General features: G+C 32.3%; 2 protein-coding genes across 4 annotated transcripts; one reads left to right on the top strand and one right to left on the bottom strand.

The window, feature by feature from the left end:
- Positions 1 to 599: 599 nt before the first annotated feature.
- elm (calcineurin like EF-hand protein 1 elm) lies at positions 600 to 6,674 on the bottom strand. Its single transcript, XM_074138230.1, has 4 exons — positions 6,435 to 6,674; positions 3,151 to 3,417; positions 1,777 to 1,870; positions 600 to 1,143 (listed from the first exon to the last, which is right to left on the bottom strand). Exons 1-4 carry the CDS (start codon positions 6,499 to 6,501, stop codon positions 999 to 1,001), a joined length of 573 nt encoding a protein of 190 aa, XP_073994331.1. The 5' UTR covers positions 6,502 to 6,674; the 3' UTR covers positions 600 to 998.
- A 295-nt stretch (positions 6,675 to 6,969) lies between these two features.
- AIF (Apoptosis inducing factor) lies at positions 6,970 to 20,079 on the top strand. Of its 3 annotated transcripts, none has more exons than XM_074138225.1 (15): positions 6,970 to 7,178; positions 7,717 to 7,788; positions 8,536 to 8,738; positions 9,629 to 9,787; positions 11,474 to 11,531; positions 12,980 to 13,104; positions 13,228 to 13,358; positions 13,992 to 14,226; positions 14,555 to 14,684; positions 15,729 to 15,928; positions 16,044 to 16,184; positions 17,255 to 17,369; positions 18,514 to 18,656; positions 18,767 to 18,895; positions 19,897 to 20,079. In XM_074138225.1, the coding sequence occupies exons 1-15, from the start codon at positions 7,112 to 7,114 to the stop codon at positions 19,966 to 19,968; spliced, it is 1,980 nt and encodes a 659-aa protein (XP_073994326.1). In that variant the 5' UTR covers positions 6,970 to 7,111; the 3' UTR covers positions 19,969 to 20,079. The 3 variants fall into 3 exon arrangements, with proteins under 3 accessions (XP_073994326.1, XP_073994325.1, XP_073994327.1); XM_074138224.1 differs by having other exon boundaries at positions 16,044 to 16,196; XM_074138226.1 differs by lacking the exon at positions 7,717 to 7,788 and having other exon boundaries at positions 16,044 to 16,196.
- The last annotated feature ends 164 nt before the right edge of the window (positions 20,080 to 20,243 follow it).

Here is a 20,243-nt window from a genome sequence, read left to right as displayed (position 1 = left end):
AGAAGAAAGAAACTAAAAAACTAATTTTGAACGTTTCACTATACAATAATTCAAAGTGTTTGAATATATAAACTATAAGATGTTGAGAAAATGTATAATATTCTCCCAATTCGAAGACATAAAAAACGTCAAGTTAATTTATTGAATAAATAAGTAACGATTAAGATAAAATAGTTTCATTTTTTGCATCTTCTTTTTAGAGTTTCAGATCTTCTTAGTGCCTTCAATGGAATTCATACAAGTACGCTAGGAGATCTTTATTCCAGCATCATAGCACCCTTCTGCCTCTTTGTTTAGACTTACCTGTTAGAGAGAGGCTTCTCGGTAAAACTTGAACACAGAACTCTACTGGTTCTAGAAAGCAAATTAGTTATAATGCACAATTTATCGTGCAGATTTCTGCTAATTTGTCTGCGTTAGCTTTTAGAGATATGATTGTTTTTGAGCACGGTTGAGTTAGTGACTTGAAAAGACATTGTTCACCAATAGTTGATCACTAGTTGAAAATATATTTCGACATTTTCAGAGCTGTAGTAGTCGAAAATAGTTTGGCAAAATACGCATGACAATGATTTCTTTTAAAAGCAATTCAAAACAAATAATAGTAACAATTTTTTTTTATTTTAATTTTTAACATAATAAATATTAAGAGAACGAAATGTAACTCACTTTTACAACTTATAATTTATAAACCAACCAACTAGTCAACACAACCAAAAATTACTGGAAAATATATATTTAATAAACTTTTTAACACACTTTTGGTATTCTGATATCATAGAATATAATTTATATATTTCTAATTTGTAGTATTCTCAACCACGTTTTCTAGAAAAAGAAATTTAAAATGAGACCAAAAAATATATCTATGATTTTTAACTAACACAATTTCATAAAGAATTTTTAAATAATATCAAGAAGCAAATGGCTTTAAAATTTGATGCGCTAAGTAGAAGAATATTAATCAATAGTCAATTAATTAATGAAAATATTAATAGTCAATTTAAGAAACGAATAGACATTTTTTGTTCAACGTCGGTCCGTTCTAGTGCTTTACAAAATTCTTCAAATGAAATCTTCTGATTGCCACTAATGTCTGCTTCCAAGATTGTTCGTTCCGCAATTGAGGTAAGCTGTTCTTCACTGCGAACAAGTGAAATATATTTTATACGTAATAAAATCTGAATTCTAAAAAAAATAATGCTAATCTAAATATGTTTTCTTGAAAATGTGGTTAGGTTTTCATTGCTGCCTTGTTAGAGAATTTCCATTAACAAAGCTTTTATCAGACGCTGGAAGCATCTTGAATCTTAGACTTGTTTCATGGGAGAGAAATTTTTAATGGTCGATATTGTAAGTTGTATTTGCGAAATTGAAGTGACCATATCTGCTAGCTAACACATATGAAGAGTTGCCAGGATTCTGCCTCACTTTGTTTATTATAACCTTTGTTCTCGCTATTTTAATATTATTTGGATAATGGCACTCATATTTAGATTAGCAGCTTAATTTAAAATTTATCTTCTTTTTTGAAAATTTATTTAACGTTTCATAGAATTGAAGGTATCAATAAAATGCAAGGTGTGTAAATAATTTTACGCTGTAAACCTCTCTACTATTTCTACTTTTAAGAGAAATTAAGCACTTAAGTTAACAACTTGACTATGAGGAAGGCACACCAGAATTTTACTCCCTTTCTAATGCTGCCAACCAAACTACCTGTACCGTATACTTCATGATGATACAACACTATAAAATGTCTAAATATCAACTTGCCTGATATTAGCGCCAACCATCATATGAAGTACAGCGAGCAATTCATCTCTGGATATCATATCGTCATTGTCCAGATCATACATTTTGAAGGCAACTGCAAAAGAGAAAAAATTAATTACTGTTCATTATTTTTGGTGACTGATTCATTATTTCAAGCGGATGAAAAAGTTCTTAAGCAAACAAGAGTAAAGTACAGTAATTGCCTTTTTTTTCAGGCGGGCTTTACGTCCAACTACCAATTAGGTGTCGTGGACGGAGGCGACTAGCAAACATACTTTACTGTAAATTTCTTTTATTAACCATTAAATAAAATCAAAGGCCTAAGACCGGGAATCGAACCCAGTACCACAATACATATTAGCTTCGCAGGCCTAGCCTCTAACCACTCGGCTACCGTGGCGCCTTAAAGCAGACAAGACGATACACCAACTTAACAATAACCATGTAAAAATATCATTTAGAAAATAAGCTTGGTACAATAAATAATTGTGACTGAAATTGGCATTTATTTTTTCATCCTATTAAATTAAGTTCAGTTACTCCCTAAATAATAAACGAAAATATATTTTTTTTAAAAATGGTATTACAAGCATCACGGCGATGTTTAATTGAAATTTCTACCCTGTCTACAAGCAGGGCAAATACAACAAATTAACTTCGAAATTAAGTTCATGCCCTTACAATAGCAGCTGGTTTAAACAACAACTCTTCGAATAAGTGCTGTCATTCTAAAGTAGTATTCTGTGCATGACCAGTGGCATTGTTACCCCTTTATTATCAGCATAGCATTTTTCAGTCAATTTAAAAGTTTTTTTAAGAAAAAGTATCAACAATTTTCTCTCACTTACCCTTTCTTCGAACCAACTTGGTACCTGATTTTGAGCAATTGAGATTTTTTTTTTTTCGTTAATACTTTTAAGAATCCTCCTCCCATAGATCATGAGATTCATTGTATCAAATAAGGAGTAAAGGTAGGGAATAGACAAATCTATAAGTACAAGAAAATGAAAAGGTAGGATCATGATATTCCTTGATCGCATTCATCGCCAATGCATTCTTAATAACATCGTACCAGTATGTAAGACAGTAGTTGAAACATATTGCTACAAACATTGGCTCGTGTGTAGACGTTTCTCTTTATTACTTAAAGTTTTGTCTAAGATGACGGCTATCAACGGCTGAAATGAGCTAGGATTTGTGCTACGTGAGAAAAGTATACTATGGGAAGGATATAATCCGTGCTATAATGTTTGACAAACAAGATAAACGAGGTATTCTGATAGCCACCACCCAACAAACCATTTTTAACAACATACAGGAAGAAACATGAAAATAACGTTCGTATTTGTTTTGTTTTTTTTAACTTAAACTTACATTTAAGCTTGTTTTCCCTGGAATTTAGTGGATTGTCAGTAGTATGCTTGATGGGTCTAAAACAAGCCAAAACCGCCATGAACTGTCTGAAATTAACTCGATCTCCAGCTGTCTCATCTTTAAAAAAAGCTTGTACAATTCTTTCTCCCAATGGATTAATAGCTAGTTCAGGTATACGAAGAAAATCCGCTCGGCTTAATGTGCCACAATCACCGCGGTCCAGAAATGTAAATCGGCTGTATAGACGTTCAATTTGATTAGGAGTGACTGCAAAATAACAAAATGAAAATTGATAAACACAGAAAATATAAATGAACATAGGGTGAAGGGACCAGTAATTGACTGCTTAAGAAAAAAATCGAGTTTAAGATAGAATAACTTCCGTTATTTTGGCTCCAGGTGTAGGTTGTAAAATTGTACCGCTCCAGTAGGATGTACTTTATTTTATTAATATTTTAAATGCAGTAAATTCGATCTTTATGTCAACCAAAAATGACTTTATTTGTAAGTATGTCAATGACCCAGTAATTGACATACCGAATTTTCGATGGAACCAGTGTTTGACATGGAGTGGGACCAGTAATTGACATACAAATATATTCATGAAACGACATAAGGTATGCATTCAAAATCACTTTTAAATCTAAATAAATCACTTAAATCACCTAAATCACTTTTTCAATTGGATTTATAACAAAAATCAGTCTTATTCATAATTAATTACAATCAGTTCTTAAATAGGCAAACCTAAATAATCTAATATTTTTTCATTGTTACTCTTTTTTATGCAGTTTTTGACGATCAACCCTTACACAACTGTCCTACCGGACGTTTTAATTAAATCAAAACCAAGACAGGTAATTTGAAGAACAGCCCTTACTTTCAATAGTACCAAGGAGATATTAGCTAACATGCTTGTTAGATCGTACACAATGTCTGTCGGCTCGCTTTTATCTCTTTCTCTCAACCCTTCCGCTCTCTTATCCTTTCAAGTTTCCGCTAATATTTTGTTACTTAAACCTTTTTTTTGGGAACTTTTTTGGTTCTCACTTTACCAAACTCTACTTCCGATTAGACTATGTGGTCACATCCTTGTTTTATTCATTCCGCCTATAACGCTGCTACCGATCGCAACTACGCGACTTTGTGTTCGAGTTGTTGGTGCTTTCTAGTGAACCAAATTTCTCCTACGCTTCCCTTCTTTTGGAGCGCTTCGCTAATATTTTCCACAATCTGTGCTGCCAGTGTCATTTGCTTCGAAACCAAACTATCTGGATGTAATTCATTCTTACTTTCTGCATCTATTCAGTATTTTATTGTTTATTATTACTGAGTTACCTCTTGGGCACATGTATATTATACATTGTGTGCACGTTCATCGCGTCCTGCCACAGGTTGTAAGCATTCGCACTTATAACAGTAATAAATAAATGAAGCTGTTCGGCGATCACGATTATTCCAGTTTGTTGTTCATACATTGTTGTTCTGTACAGAATAATCATTCTGCATGCCCTCTTGAAATAAGGCGTACATTTGCTAATTCATTAATTTAAACATATTTTGTTGGAAGTTTTACTATTTATTTTATGTTGCCGATTTTTATCAATGATTTTATTTTACAATGTATTGAATTTTTAATTATAATAAAATTTATCAACCTATCTTATCATTTTCCCAGGAAGTCAATCACTGGTCTCAAACAAAAAAGCTTAGGACTAGTAATTGACATACATGTCAATTACTGGGCAGATTGCCGTTTCAAGGACCAGTGATTGACAGCCCCATTTTAATCCTCAATGCTTCTTATAATTAAAAAAAAAACTACATAAATGAAATCTACAAGTAATACTAATTATAACAGAACATTGATAACCACACGAATATATGAAGAAATAAACGAAAAATAAGAAAAAAGAAAAATTATTTTCTTATCAATCCTCCTTAGCAACGGCTTGTTTTTTCCTTGATTTTGAACTTTTAACACAAATAACCTTCCACTGATACCAAGGAACCTTCCAATAATTAATATTTTTCTGGAACTGCTGCCCAAAGGCTTCTCAATAACGAAATTGAAAGAATCACCACTAAAAACGGCTCATATCCCTTATAATACCAGTTTATTTCTGGTATGTCAATTACTGGTGCCCAGTCAATTACTGGTCCCTTCACCCTAAGTGTTAAAATTAAAATGCCCATAAGGTAAAAGTTATGTGAATTGATGAGTATTTTTGGAAGGTCTTTTCCAATGAAACAAATGTATAATTTGTTGTGACTCAAAAATGATGTTATAAATTAAATTGCCATAAATGCTATTTCTTTGTCTTTACATTTTTCTGTACTCACGTTTTTATTACTTAATGGAGATTCAAATGAAAAAATAAATAAATAAATTAGTTATAGAATAAATAATTAAATGCGAAACAAAAGCAACTACTTTTTTGAGATTTGTAAGACAAAAACCTTTATATTGGATGATGGGAAACATATTTTCATTTTGTAAAAACAATAGCCTATAATAGTAATCTTAATTATGTGAGAATTAAGATTTGTAAATCAAATGTGATTTTAAAGGATGGAGAAATAAATTTTAAGGATGACATTTATGCCTCACTTTGTCTATTATAGTATATCTTGATACTAGGGTGTTTAAAGGAAATTGTCCCAAGTGATTCTGTCCTTTCCATCTCAATTTATTAATTTTATATTTTAAACGTCGACTATTCTAACAGGCTGTTTCTATCAGACAAAAGCTTGGTTTTTGTATTAAGAAACTAATATTTTACAGTTCTTTTTTTTTTAAAATAATGTTCCCAAAAATCTGTTGGTAAATTTCCTTGGTAATCAATGGTACTCATTTAAGTAAAGCTGGCAAATGTGGCCCATTTGTGGTAGATTGTAAACCCTCAGGAAGGGGTTGATAAATCACAAGATTATGGCTGGAGACTGCTGGCAAATCAGGACGGTAAGAAAAATAAAAGATATTTTTATCTAACAAAAATAGTGATTTTATAGTCTCCGAGAAGTTCGAAACGTGTGAGATGTGAAGAGCACCAGGTCGGGAATACAATAAATTTAGTCTACAATATGAAATTAATAATCTATGGAAGTTATAGGTAGCACCCTATTTTGAGAGGCAAATACACAAAATAAATCAAGGTGGGCAATAAGTCCAAAAATAATCCAATAAAACGATCAGAATTAAATGTTAACTGAAATTAATATAAACAATGGCACACAGAAAAAGAAATAAATGATAAATAAAATAAATAGAATTAGAAACTTACACCCAGTTTCGGCTTGAATTTCAGCAATTTCTTCTTCTCTTAACAACAGTGAAGATCTATTCCCCATAGTTTATGTTGCTATGAGACATTACCAATTTAATAATAAATGTTTTTTCCGCACCAGCTTGTTCCAAATGATCTTTAAGTTTTTGTCAAAATCATCAAATAGTGTTGTTAGGATCAACAATAACAAAGTTAACCTTGCACTTACTGATTAGTGATTACTGAAAGAATTATAAAATGGACAATAACAGATAAACTTAATTAAAGTACTGTTACATAAAAAAAAAATGAAAAATACTGATATTCAAATAAAAAAATTCAAATTATTTTGTTTAACTTCTCTAAATACACTTATAGTTTGACTTATTCTTTGAAAAAAATTTAATACTTAAGTATTATTTTACAGTTTTACAATAATGGTTGATACCGACCGCAAACTATTAAATATAAATAATTATATTCTGTTATTTTTAAAATGTGCGCTCTAAACTGTTAATTATAAAATCTAAAAGCTTTAGATACTGAACTCAGTAGTAGGTTCTAGGTTGCAAGGTAACAATTGTCACAATGGAGGTTATATGAATTACCTCACGTTCCATTTTAAAAAGTAGACGAGTGAATTGTAAATTATTAATGCGTGAAGAATTATTATTTTTACAGTGTCAATATTCAACATGCAGAAAGCTGTAGTTGATGTTTCTAAACTAGCAGTAAAATTGTGCCGGTGTTTAATTCATACAGGTAAACACCATGCTTATATACATTGTTTTTATTTTATTAATATAATGCTGTGAGTAAAAAAAAGTGGAACGACTTGTCCATACATCAGTATATTTCTTTTTTTATATAACATGTGCTTTAACGTAATTATTTGAAATTATAAATTGTAAATGCAGTAAGGCGAAAATTTATTGAAGCTATGTGAAAAATGATCCGCACAGATCTTAATTACTAATAATTACTCTGAATTTATGTGACGATACAAAATGTAATTAAAGAATTCTTAGACCTATGTAAAGGTGTGGTAACGAGTAATGGAAGGCAGGGGCAACCTGAGGAAGAAGTCTTGGTCCTAGGATTCGAAAAGTTGGCAAATATAAATGAAAAATTAAACTGAAATTGGTAGTAATTGCATTCCCTACGATAATAATTATGTTTCCACTCGCTAGTATTGATCAAACTGTCATCAATTCATCTCTATTTGTGTCTTCTCTTCAATATTATTGGCATTATTGAAGGATGTGCTTACCGTCTTTCTGATACCCTGCTATTTTAACAGATTTTCTCTCTTTGGATGTGCCGCTGCTGTTCAAGAGATTAGAACATGGGGCGGGTCCTGTTCTCCAGTCAGTTAAGTGTCTTATTATGATGACCTTTATAGTTCTTGTAAATGAACTTTGTCTTCTTTCTTTTTTTTTACTAGATACAGGTTTTACCGCTCGTTGTTTTTTGCGGTTACCTCTTCTGGACTCGCAAGTTCCAAATGGTCTCTTACCTCATATCAGCTATCAATCTTCACCTGTTAACCGTTTTCTCAAGGACTTTACCCACATACTGCAGGACATACGCCAAATTAAATCGGGATGGGTACTCGGCCTGGTTTGGGTTAAGGGCTGTGATTCACATAAGCTATGTGAGGGACCGTTAGGAGTGTGCTGTTTGCCTTGATGGCCAGTGAATGGACGTGTATGTGTATGCTGACCCTGTCCAACTCCAGCCTAAAAAGCACAAGGTCTATTTTCTTCCGAAACAGTCAGGACTTAGGTGCTGGATCCATGTGCATGCCCTCGCCCAATGCTGTATGCCTATGGTTACCAAAGAGTCCCTCCCACATCATCCCCAATTTAGGTAGCAGGAAACCCAGATTTGATTCCTTTGAAACAAAGAACATTGCAGCCAAAGAGGCTTTATGTACTATACTTAAAAATCTCTCTCTAAAACTATTCCCTGATAACTCTTTGTAACAACACAAAATGAAGGGAGAGCTTGGGCATTGGAAAAGCAGCTCCTTTCCTCTGAAAGAAATAAATATTTTGTATTAGTTTATTTGGAGTCATTTTTCCCATTAACTCATTAATAATTTTATTTTTTATTACAGATAAAAAAAATGTCTATCCCCTGTCTAAAGAAGTGACAGAATATATAAATATTAAGAGGGCCCCAGTATTATTAAGCAACTTAAAACTTAAGCAATCTAGTAAATGTAGCGGCGGAAATCCAATAAACACAAACGCAAGACAAGATTTGACCAGAAGTATGTCAGGCCCGTTTTCTAGTTCAGTTTTTCAGTTCAGTTCGACGGTAAGTATTTCAAAGTAACATAAATTAACAATTCACTGCAAGTTTTTTTTTTTTTTTTTTAACGGTATGTAGATTTAAATGAAGTTCCCGCCTATATTTCAACTCCCTCGAATTTAACCTTCGGAAGGATACAGATCAAATCGCGATTTATCTATTTAGGATAAACAGTCAGAAAGTTAGTTATTATTATTACGAGTATTATCACACATCTAACATTAAGGTAAATGATTGAAAAATCATCCAGTGTTTTTTGTGATGAACCAGATGGACAGATGTAGCAAGTCATTAAGCAGCAACTGTCTGAACGTTGTACTTCTATTACTACTTACTTCATTTTCTGTGGCCATCACTGAACAGTCTTCTTGTCAAATATGTTTTCATAGAAACTTGAACCATACATATAGTGCTTTATTAATGTTCAAAACACATTAAAAAATTTGGAAATACGTCGTTTTTTTAGACGCGACGTGGTTGCGAACAAAATTAAATTGTTTTCATTCTAAACATAATTATTGTTACACTTACACTGCATTGTTGATTACCGTTTGTACCGCGTAAAGCCAAATATTTTTTTAATAAGCTAAATAAATAGTGTAATATAACCGAAAAAAGTTAACAAATTTAAAAAAATGATTTGCTGTTTCTGAGCAAGTTCGCAACAAAATTCTGCAGCACTCTGAACAAATTTAGTTTGAATCCGTATAAGCCCATTAAAAACATAATTCTTATCTCACTTAACTATTGATGGTCTTCTGTTTTGAGGGAGGAGACAAAGCTTCTGTTTTTTTGTTTTTCATTAATTCAATTTTGGGAAAATGCTACTGTTTTTAAAGACAAATATCCGGATTTTGTTTCCGATAGATAATTAATCATTTTTTGTTTTTTAACAGAATTCTAGCATAACTAATGTTAAAAAAGTGCAGTATCTGATGCGAAGAGCTTTCCACTGGCAGCACTGGAAACGTCAGAGAGATGGTGATCGCTGGAAGACGGCCAGAACACTGCTGGGAGTCGGAGTGGCAGCGAGTGCTCTCTTCGCTCTGATTGATGTTAGTACAGAGTATTTTTCTGAAGCTGGTTGTGCATTTTGTAATGTTTTTTTTATGTGAGTAATAACGTCATCATCCTTATTCAACAATATTCTTTCTCAATTTGTTAAAATCTGTTTAGCAGCGTTTCTCGAACTTTGAGTCGCATCACAGTTTTAATGGGTCGCGTAGACATCTAATGAATAATAGTAATAATGAAAAACAAATTTTTTATATCTTTTATTTAAAAAAATCACATATAATAGTGAGCATTTTATGTTGTCTTAAAAAGTTGATAACTCTGCTGCTAATTTAGCGGTAAAAATGTGCCTTTTTTTTATATTATTTTTCCATATTCTTAAGTGAAAAATGCTTAATCTCTATCCCTTGCAAAATCATATTTATAATTTAAATATGTTGAAATAATTATAGTCCAAATGAATTTGATTTTTGTATTTTTTTAAACGATTTTATTTGTGACCATTGCTAATCTTGTTTTTTAAAATTATAAATTCAACCAATTCACTGGAACTATCTACTGAAATGTCAAAATAAGCTATTGTTTAAAAAAAATTCTACATTCCTTGTTTAAAAAGAATTCTGAATAATTTATTTTTATAATTTTTGGTTGCATTTAATGCAGAAATACATTTAATTAAATGCATTTATAACAGAAATTATATTTTTGGAGTAAAAATGTATTAATCAACTTAACTTTTGAGTCATTTTATAAATTATATGTCAATTATAAGTACTATCAAGTTGATCTGAGTGGGCTTATATTATTATCCTTTTTTTATTATTATTATTATTATTTTTTTTTTTGAACTAATATACCTTTTTTATTATAAATTATAAAATAAATAATTGGTTTACATTACAACTTCAAAGAAACCTGTTGTGTCGCACGACATAAAGATTAAGAAACTCAGTTCTAGAAGCAGACGAAGGGCAGTTGCCCGTCATGCTTAATTGAGCATTTCGATCTTCGCTAAAAAAGTTATATAATTTGAAGAGAAAAGAAGAGCAAATTTAATAACTTCTAAAAGTATTTTAATTGTCCTTTGTCTGCCAAATAAGCACACTCTAAACCTCAAACTTTAGAAATGTAAAGGAGCACGCTATGAATTCGAATTCATTTTTCACCATCTATTTGAAACAGGCGTATGACAGCCTGAATAGAAATGAACTGATTAACTGAAAGCAGGAACTAAAATTAATAATATGGACTTCGAAAGCACTGACCAAACTGGACATGCGAATATATTAACAGAAGACCAAATATATGGAGACTCCATAATATCGGTTTACTCTTGTGATTGTGTCTTAGGTTCACATAGTTTTGAGGCAGTTAGCCTTCATAATTTACCTATAAGCAGTTGTCATAGAAAGAAATTAAGTACTGATCTGAATCAAGGTAGTGCGGAGTTCTATCATGTCGTAGAATAGCTTGATCTTTAATAAAAATGGTTATTTTGCTTTTAAGACTTCATATTCTCCTACTCCATCTACATATCCCTTCTCTCGGTTGTCCAATTTTATAATTTGGTTTTCAATAGTTTTAAAAACGCAGTACTTGATTGTTTAAATTTTTGTAGTAAGATTTAGCAATTATTCTTTACAGTGAGAGTATTTAAATTTATATATGCCATACCAAATGAAAGCAGTTTTTTTTTTGTTTTACAATAAAGTTTTATTATTTTCTAGTATTATGGGATAACTCGTATAACGTCAGGACCGAGCATTCAGGAACAAAACAAACCTAGTAAGTACTGCTAAAATAAAACATGACGTGATCAGTTCTTTTGTTTATGTCAAATTGTAAACGCTTATACATCTCTTTATATCCAGAGCATTTTCTGAGTAATCATTCTTATAATTTATTTGCATTTGCTTAATTTCTTACTATTATTCCCAAAATAACTGATATGGTTGAATCGGGGATAATGAAAAAGTTAATGGTAGAATGAAAGAAGCCATTCAAACTTTTAAGAGTAAATAGCCATAGCCACCTTAGGATATTCCGACACATTTATAAGGTGTATTTATGCTTTGCTAGCATTTATTTACATAAAAACAAATTTAAGCACTTATTATACTCATCATACAATCTTAGTCACCTTCAATTCTGTTTTTTGGAGGGCTGGCTTTATACTAGATTGTGTGCCTTAGGAGTCTTGATCGCGTTTAACTGTGATTGGATAAAGATAAAAATGCGATGCACGACCTGTCTGCACACGTATTCTCAACAACCTTGGAAGTTAATATCGCCTTAGGCATCTAGAAGAATTGAGAAAAGGGCTAACTTCTGTTACGTTCGTAACGAACGGGTATATTTGAATTTTAAGAAAATTAACTACAAAAATGTAACTAAGCGAATTGAGCTTATCGAATCACCACACGTTTTTCAAGGTGGCATTGGCTCATTTTGCAACAGCATTTTTTTACAGACTTTCTCAAATTTCTGGAACAGAAAATTGGCTTTTTAAATAATTAAATGAATTAACGGTCTCTATAAAGGAACTTCGTGTACGAAGTCATTAAGTTTCCTAAGTAGTCCTCTCTTATAAAAAATTATTCGTGTTTTTTCAGTATTTACGGTTATTAAATTTAAGTTTAGTGATAATCGAGAATTCGTAAGTCATTTGAGTTTCAGTCTAAATCGAATTACCTTGACCACGCCATCGGCGTACTTTAAGAAAACTGTCCTTATCTTCTTTTACGTTAATCCTCTTTACATTGTTATATCTAAAATAAAATTTACAAAATCCCGGACATGGAGAAAGAACTGTGGAGAACTAGGAATTTCTTCTCTTAAGTGGAGATTATTAGTTCTTAATATCTCTCAAAGTATCATTAATTAAAAAAAAAGTTTTCAAAGTATTGGTGTTTTAAATTTTGCTCTATTATCATTACTGCAGAAATTGCGCAACAATCAGATAGGTTGTAAATTATGCTATAGCCATGAAGGGCACTTTTGCAGTTTATAAGGTAAGAACGTTAAAAACCATCCTAAAAGTGATAAGATGATTTAGAAAAACCTCTGCCTACGCTCGCAACATCCACTTTGTTGTCAGTGAAATTATATAAGTTATCGTACACGTTTCTTCAGTTTGCATTAGCTTTGGCTTAGCAGTCTCTCTACCTTCATATACTTAAATCTAATTATTTTTAACTTTTGTAGTTAAACTTTTTTTTCCGCAATTTGAATAGATCTCGAGAGATGTCCTATTAAATCCAAAGATATTCCTGGAGAAGTAGAGTATTTAATAGTTGGCGGAGGTGCAGCTGCATTTTCGGCGTGCAGAACTATTAAAGGGCGAGATGCGACAGCAAAAGTAATTCAATTTGAAAATATTTGTTACAAATTTATATTTATGAATAATCAATGAGTGTAATAATTATTATACATTAATTAAATATTATATTTATAATTTACAAAGTGAGGTGATTGTTTTCAGGTATTGATTATTACTAAAGAACCATATTACCCGTACATGAAACCACCTTTAACTAAAGAATTAGTGTACAATCAAAATCGGGAATTGACTGAGCAGTTCAGTTTTCAACAGTGGAATGGCAAAGTGCGCAGGTCTGTATCGCATTATAAAGTGAGCCAGTGTATAAATGAGTAACGCTGAACAGGACAGTTTAATTAGGTATTAAAAAAAACTTACGTGGATAAACACACACGACTTTTTCTTACTACAATTCTAAAGCTTTATTTATAAATTTCCTTACAACTCCGACTATATTCGCGTTGGGGGTATGTCATATGTATGTAGAAATCTTCAAAGTTTATAATATGTATGTGTCACAAATATAAATAAATTAATTTTAATAGATTTATAATAATAATTTACAAAAGTAAATTAGGATACTGAAACAGGTTAACATGCAAGATGTAATGGTTCTATTAAAGTTCACATTTTATACAATACAATTAACAATTGGAAAACAAACTGTGGTACGTTGTCTATTTATTTCCTATGTGCTTTTGTTCAGTACTCTTTAGATATTCACAGACGATTCAGCAAATCTTCTGACCAAAATAACCAACGTTCCATATCTTGAGATTTCATGAAACTGTTTCGGATCAGCTCATTTAAAGAGTTTTCACTTTCTTTTACAAAATTGTGATTAATTTATTCGATTTTCTTTAGTTTTTAGTAACCTTTTTACAGTTAATTACAATTTTGAAAACATTTTAACTAATTCTTTACAGTATATTTTATGAACTGGATGCCTTTTATACACCCTGCGAGGAACTGCAAGATTCAGAATCAGGTGGCATTGCGGTGGCTCGAGGATGGACAGTCGTGTCTGTAAATTCAGATACGCAAACCGTAACTTTAGAAGATGGTAAAACCATTAAATACCGGAAATGTCTCCTGGCTACCGGCTCTACCCTTACAAAACTTAAAGTGGTCGAAGACCTACCACGTAATATAAAAAAAAAGGCGAGTACATCTTTAGTAAAGTGAGAGGTGTGATTTTTTTGGGGATGGATGTGAAGTTGCGTGTGGTGGTTCCATGAACGGCTGATCCTTCAAGGCTTCTGAAATAGGAAATTTCTGCCTACCTTAAAATAATTTCCAAATAATGCCTGCACTAATTCTGCAATATGTCCAACCCAAATTCATTGCTCTCATCGCCAATTTACTTTCCACCGCAAATTTATTACACTTCTCAGCCAGACCCTTTACTTTTCTGAAGTATTTTAACGAAACTATTTTCTAGTTTCGGCTTTTGATTGTTGTAACAATAATTTAATTATTTATTTTTTAGATAACCTACTATAATAATCTTGCAGACTTCAAAAGAATTGATAACATTGTGAACAGTGGTGCCAAAACGATAGGCGTTTACGGCAGTGGGCTGGAGTGCTGCGAGTTGGCGTGTTCACTCGCTCTTAGAGGTCAGCACGCACTTCTTGATACCGTAGTGATGCTATCAATCTCTCTTAATGATGCTAGATTTGGTTAGATTTGAGATGAGTCCTGTTCCATAAGCACTCATTGTGCCGATCTCTTACTAGCTTCTGACGCCAAGTACTTTTTCTGCAGATTTTCGAATTGGAGTTTTCACTGGAACACGTTTGTTTTGAAAAAATGGGTGTGAACACTTTGATTTTCTCTTTCAGTCTTTTTTATTTGAGCTTCTCCTGCTGTGGTCATTAGCGCCTATATTACTTGACTGCAATTATTAAAAATTGATAAATTTTCTTTCAAAGTTTTGTTATTTTCTACTAAATATTGAAGGTATATTTTTTTACTTCATAATTACCATTTAACTGACACACTTTTTTTTCAACTTCAATTTTACTGATCATCCTTATCAAAGAATATCGGGGCCTGTCATAAAATTCACTGTGATAAGTGAACGTGACTAGTCACGCCTTTTCCAACCTACAGCACCAGCGCCAAATGCTGAATATGAAGTTATAACCAAATCTTTTCAAATAGAAATGATTCATTAAAACTATGTATATTAACGAAAACTATAGGTGCCGTTTTTGAGTAAATTCAAAAAAAAATTTGACACCTTTCATTTCGAAAAATAGTGAACTGTTGTTCTTCAGATTTTGAATTCTTTCAATACTTTTAACGCCGTATATAAAATACTATATAAGAGGAAATGATTTCCTCATTATTTTCATCTCGCTTATTTATCTTGCTAAACATTAATTAAATTCTAATTTTTCTCATTGAATTTAAAAGAAAAATTGTTATTCAGTGTTTAAAATGTTATTCAGCAGCACTTATATAAATATAACTATACATTCTCCAGATTTTCTCAGAGACCTTGCCCCTAAGCTGTTGTCTGTTGTCTTGCGGCCATACTAAATTTATACTTGAATTTCCGGCGAAAATATTATTTCTTCCCTCAATACTTCCTCTCAATAGGAATAAGAAAGTTTTATTACCGTATGGTGTTTTAATTTTGTTAAACATTGTTGCAGGAAAATTAAGTGGATTAAATGTGGTGCTCTTAACGCCATCCTTGCGGCTCATGCAAGACTCTCTGCCGCCAGTTTTATCAGAATTACTAAGAAGGAAAGTGGAGGATGAAGGAGTTACAATCGAATCTGTTTTAAACATGGAATGTTTGTCTATGCATAAAAACAATTTGCTTAAAATTACCTTAAGTCAAAATAGACATGTATGTTGCATATGAGTTCTTTAATTTTTATTATCAAGAAGCTCCATCGTTTGATATGGTGAAGTTATTGATATTATAAAAATATATATATTTATATATTTTCCAAAACTTGCAGTTGGAAGTAGATCACTTAATAATCTGCACCCCTTCTAAACCTGATACAGAAATAGCCGCAGCTTCAGGACTGGAGGTAGATAACCACTTAGGAGGGTTCCTTGTCAATTCCGAATTAGCTGTGTCGTCTAATTTATTTGCAGTATGTTGGAAAGTTGGTTAATAACTTAGTATATTTTAATTTGTATGCAAATCTTGATAAAATGAGAAATTCAAAGAAGAGTTACAAGTGAAAAAATGAATATTGGTACAGTTGTAGATGTAAAAATAAGTAACAAAATAATTATTGTATTAAAAGAGTAAGTAAATTTACAGAAGCCACTACAGCTTATGAGTGAATAGTGCTACGACTCATTGATGAGGATGGATAGTGTTTATTGGAAGAAGGCGGGCTTTGAGATCGCGCCATTTTGTGTGTGCATATATTTATTGGCGATGTCAATATGCTAGTTTAGATTCGTGAATGAATGTGTGAAAAATGGTTGGTTGCTACGAATATGGTATGAATATGCTATGTTAGATTCATGGATGAATGTCTGAACAATCGATAAGATGTAAGAAGGTAGGGCCTATCAGTCTATGGCTCTTAAGTATTTACGTGTTTAAAACATATCAATATACAGTCGAACCTCGCTTAACGAGCATAATTCGTTCCAGAACCTTACTCGTTAAGCGAAATACTCGTTAAGCGAAATACTCGTTAAGCGAAACAATTTTTTTCATATAAATTAAAATAAAAGGGGATAATTGCTAGATCAGCCACACTTACACCATTTTCTCGTTTCTCAATGATTTTACGTTTCAATTCTAACGTTATTTTAATTCTTTTCGAAACCATTTTGTTAGAGGGATAACAAAATAAACACAATAATATTTAAACACAAATGTCACTATAAGGACTTCCCCTATACACCACTCATTCGGTGAAGTTCGGTTTCGACTGTATCAATGCATTAGATACGTGGAGAATATGAAACGCATATGCGTAAACAGGAATGACTAATCGAAGAATGCGCAGTTTTCGATGAGTCAGCGAAAACTGCGCAGTCAGCGAAATTTCATTAGAAAACTATCGTTATGCGAAACATCGCTCACTATAAGAATCAATTTGTTTTACTCGTTATGCGAATTACTCGTTAAGAGAGGTGCTCGTTATGCGAGGTTCCACTGTATTATGAAACATGTCTTTTAATTTTAGTTAATGATTTTTAGGCGGGAGACTGCGCATCTTATTATGATGAAATACTGAGAAGAAGAAGGAACGTCCGAAGGTATGATCATGCTATTGTTTCCGGCAGAGTTGCCGCCGAGAACATGACCGGTGCTGGTAAGTGCCAGTTAACGTAGTTTATTGTTACCTAAACGTTTCCTGAGATTTCAGTCTTGTAATGTACAATTGAAAACTTTACATTCCTTTTGATGATAAGGTTTTTAAATATGTAATTGTAATACCAAGCTGAACAGAATTGAATTGATACGCGTCCATTAATATTTTAAACGTCTTGTTCTTTTCATTTAATGTTAAATTATGAAATTCATCGAATCCTCTATATTTTCACCAACCAAGTTTTGTACTTTCAGAATATTTTTGCAACAGCCCCTATCACTAAATTTAAATTTAATCTTTTCCGGAAACTATCCCTCTGTGAATGAATCTCAACTTTGCGGACCACACACTTTTATTAGATTTTAATTCCTATTTTGTCTCCTCTCAAACTTGCGATACCCGTCCAAACAGTCCTTTGGTGGAATCCCCTATCAAAGCGGACAACTTTAATTTTTCTCATATTTCTACATGCTTATTTAATATTTTCACTTTTTAATTCAGCTCTCAAATCTCGAACCAATGCCTACGGTTCGAATGCCCCTTTATGGTTAATGAAAGTTTGTCTTTGTGCTCCCCCTAATCAATCATTCCCTTTAATATTCTGCTTTCTCAACATCTGGAAAGAAGCTATTAATGAAACAAACATCCCGTACTGCCGGATGATTTTTGCCCAGTTTCCATCCTCTCTAACGTTTCAAAATCCCTTGAAATCCATTTCAATCCGCGTTTTATGATTCTCGTTGCCCTTCAAGACCTGCACGATGTTTCGACAAAGGATCAGTATGACCCAAATCTCATCGAATTTCGGGTCGATCATAATTTGTATCTAAAACAAAGGCCAAACTGATCAGTTTCAGGCTTTGGTTAAATCCCTCCTTTAACTTCCTGTCATTTTCCTTGGTCACCTTTCTATCCACTTTTTTCCTTTTGTTATAAACATGGAGATGTAACTAACCAATACCTATATTGGAAGAATCAGTTGCTTAATTTTCCAAACGTTCCATCCTTTTCCTTACCATCTCCAGCGCCTATACAAAAACAAAATTCTCTAATTTTTTCGTTTAAAAATTAAATTCACAACTTTCATTGTTATTATTTTGCGCTAATATATTTTTGTACGGTGCTGAAGAATTAAATATTGCAGGAAAGCCTATACATCATCAAGCTATGCTTTGGTCGGAATTCGGTACACAGCTAGGATTTGAAGCCGTTGGAAATCTTGACTGTGACCTAGAAACTGTTGGGTATTTTCGCCTACCAGATGACATAAAAGATTCACACGTAGTAGTAAGCTATCTATAAATTGCTTGAATCTTTAAAAATTTAATGCTTGTAATTAGATTTTAACAATTCTTGTTCTTTGTCATGTTTAAAATTACCTTCTCCTTTAATAATAGGATACAGAAACCCACCAACAAACTGCACGAAGAGCTAATCATAAAGGAGTTGTGTTCTACATGAATAATGAATATATCGAAGGTATCTTAATGTGGAATTTATATGACAGACTTGGATTAGCACGCCAGGTAAATAGAAATTAAACACTCCCATTTTTTTATTTTTTTTATTTAGTAAATATTCACCTGAGAAAGCTAAATCAGAATTTAATGCCTTAATCATTAGGGAATGCATATTTAAGCGTTCAAAAAATTAGCTCTTGCCAGCTTTGTAGCTTTGAACTTCAATGCACAAAAAATTTCTTAAATCTCTTAAATTTGATCCATTCTTATCTTTCCAATATTAGATCTTTTATTTCCATAAACAATACTCTCTGTCGGAGTGCTTCACGGCTCAATCCTCGGTTCTGCATTACCAACTAAAGTCTATCCCAAAAACCGATTATGTCAACTTCTTATAAGCCGACGATCTCGCGCTTTTCACTTTCTCATAACGGAATAACACAGTAGCCAACTGACCACTTATGGACTAAAGAAGTTTCAAAATACTGTTTTCAAGAGAAAACTGAAGCCATTATAGTTATTAAACGCAAACTAAACATTACATAGCAAACGGAACCTAATATCTTGAAATACTATCATAAAATATTAAGGCGTTTTACTCAATTCCAAAATTAAACGTTTCAGCCATTCTATCTTCTTCACAGACTAAGCATTCCTTTAACCGTCATATGCTATCCTACGCCAACGCAGACGAAGTACTCGAAATAAATTCCTTCAATTTGCCCCCTAACTACGGATGCAAATATTACCACGATATTACTGTCAACATTAATATTGATCAAGATGAAAAGGTTTTATTTACAATGGGCGATCATCTTTTTCTGGTCATTGCACTATAAAACCTTACCATTATAATTTAAGGCCTGACGTACTAACCGGTTTAAGACACTAAATTTCCTGCTAGAGCCAGAAAAAATAGTAATTCTCTCTGCGACTCTCTGAATTCATGGCGACTATGGCCCTTCGCAAAAATATCGCCATAATCGAATGACCTTAATCTCCAAAACTTATTTACATATATACATATAAATATGAAATAAATTTCATCTAGCACTATTTGTTTGCAGGTACTGGCAGAAAAGAAGGTATACCCTGATCTGAAAGAAATAGCTAAACTTTTTGATGTTTACAAAGACTGATGCAAACAAATCTAGACCACAGAATGGAGATTTTATAGTGTAATAATTCTTTGTATTTTGTGGCCTAAAGTTGAAATTTTAAATAAAAGTTTATAACAATCATTCTGTAAATTGTGTATTTTTGTAAATACATTAAATTGGGCACGGTTTCTACTTTTCCTGGCTGAAGGAAGAGTGTGATACAAAGTTACGTTATATTTTTGGTAGTAGAGGAATCTTAAGGAAGCGGTTGAAGTTTCTTTTTTGAAGAGTCACTGCGGTGAAGTCTTTTCTTC

The sequence above is a fragment of the Rhodnius prolixus genome, unplaced genomic scaffold (genome assembly GCF_049639745.1).
Source record: "Rhodnius prolixus isolate KJV_2025 unplaced genomic scaffold, Rpr scaffold_11, whole genome shotgun sequence".
Taxonomy (NCBI): domain Eukaryota; kingdom Metazoa; phylum Arthropoda; class Insecta; order Hemiptera; family Reduviidae; genus Rhodnius; species Rhodnius prolixus.
The sequence above is the reverse complement of the archived record's forward strand: the minus strand, read 5'-3'. Positions and strand labels throughout refer to the sequence as shown.

Coding starts and splice junctions, on each gene's coding strand:
- elm (XM_074138230.1), bottom strand. CDS start 6,501: ATGGGGAATAGATCTTCACTGTTGTTAAGAGAAGAAGAAATTGCTGAA. Junction 3,418..6,434: donor AATTCAAGCCGAAACTGGGT/GTAAGTTTCTAA, acceptor GTTATTTTGCAG/TCACTCCTAATCAAATTGAA. Junction 1,871..3,150: donor CAGGGAAAACAAGCTTAAAT/GTAAGTTTAAGT, acceptor TCTCTTTTGCAG/TTGCCTTCAAAATGTATGAT.
- AIF (XM_074138224.1), top strand. CDS start 7,112: ATGCAGAAAGCTGTAGTTGATGTTTCTAAACTAGCAGTAAAATTGTGC. Junction 7,789..8,535: donor GGGTCCTGTTCTCCAGTCAG/TTAAGTGTCTTA, acceptor TTTTTATTACAG/ATAAAAAAAATGTCTATCCC. Junction 18,657..18,766: donor TAAAAGATTCACACGTAGTA/GTAAGCTATCTA, acceptor CTTTAATAATAG/GATACAGAAACCCACCAACA.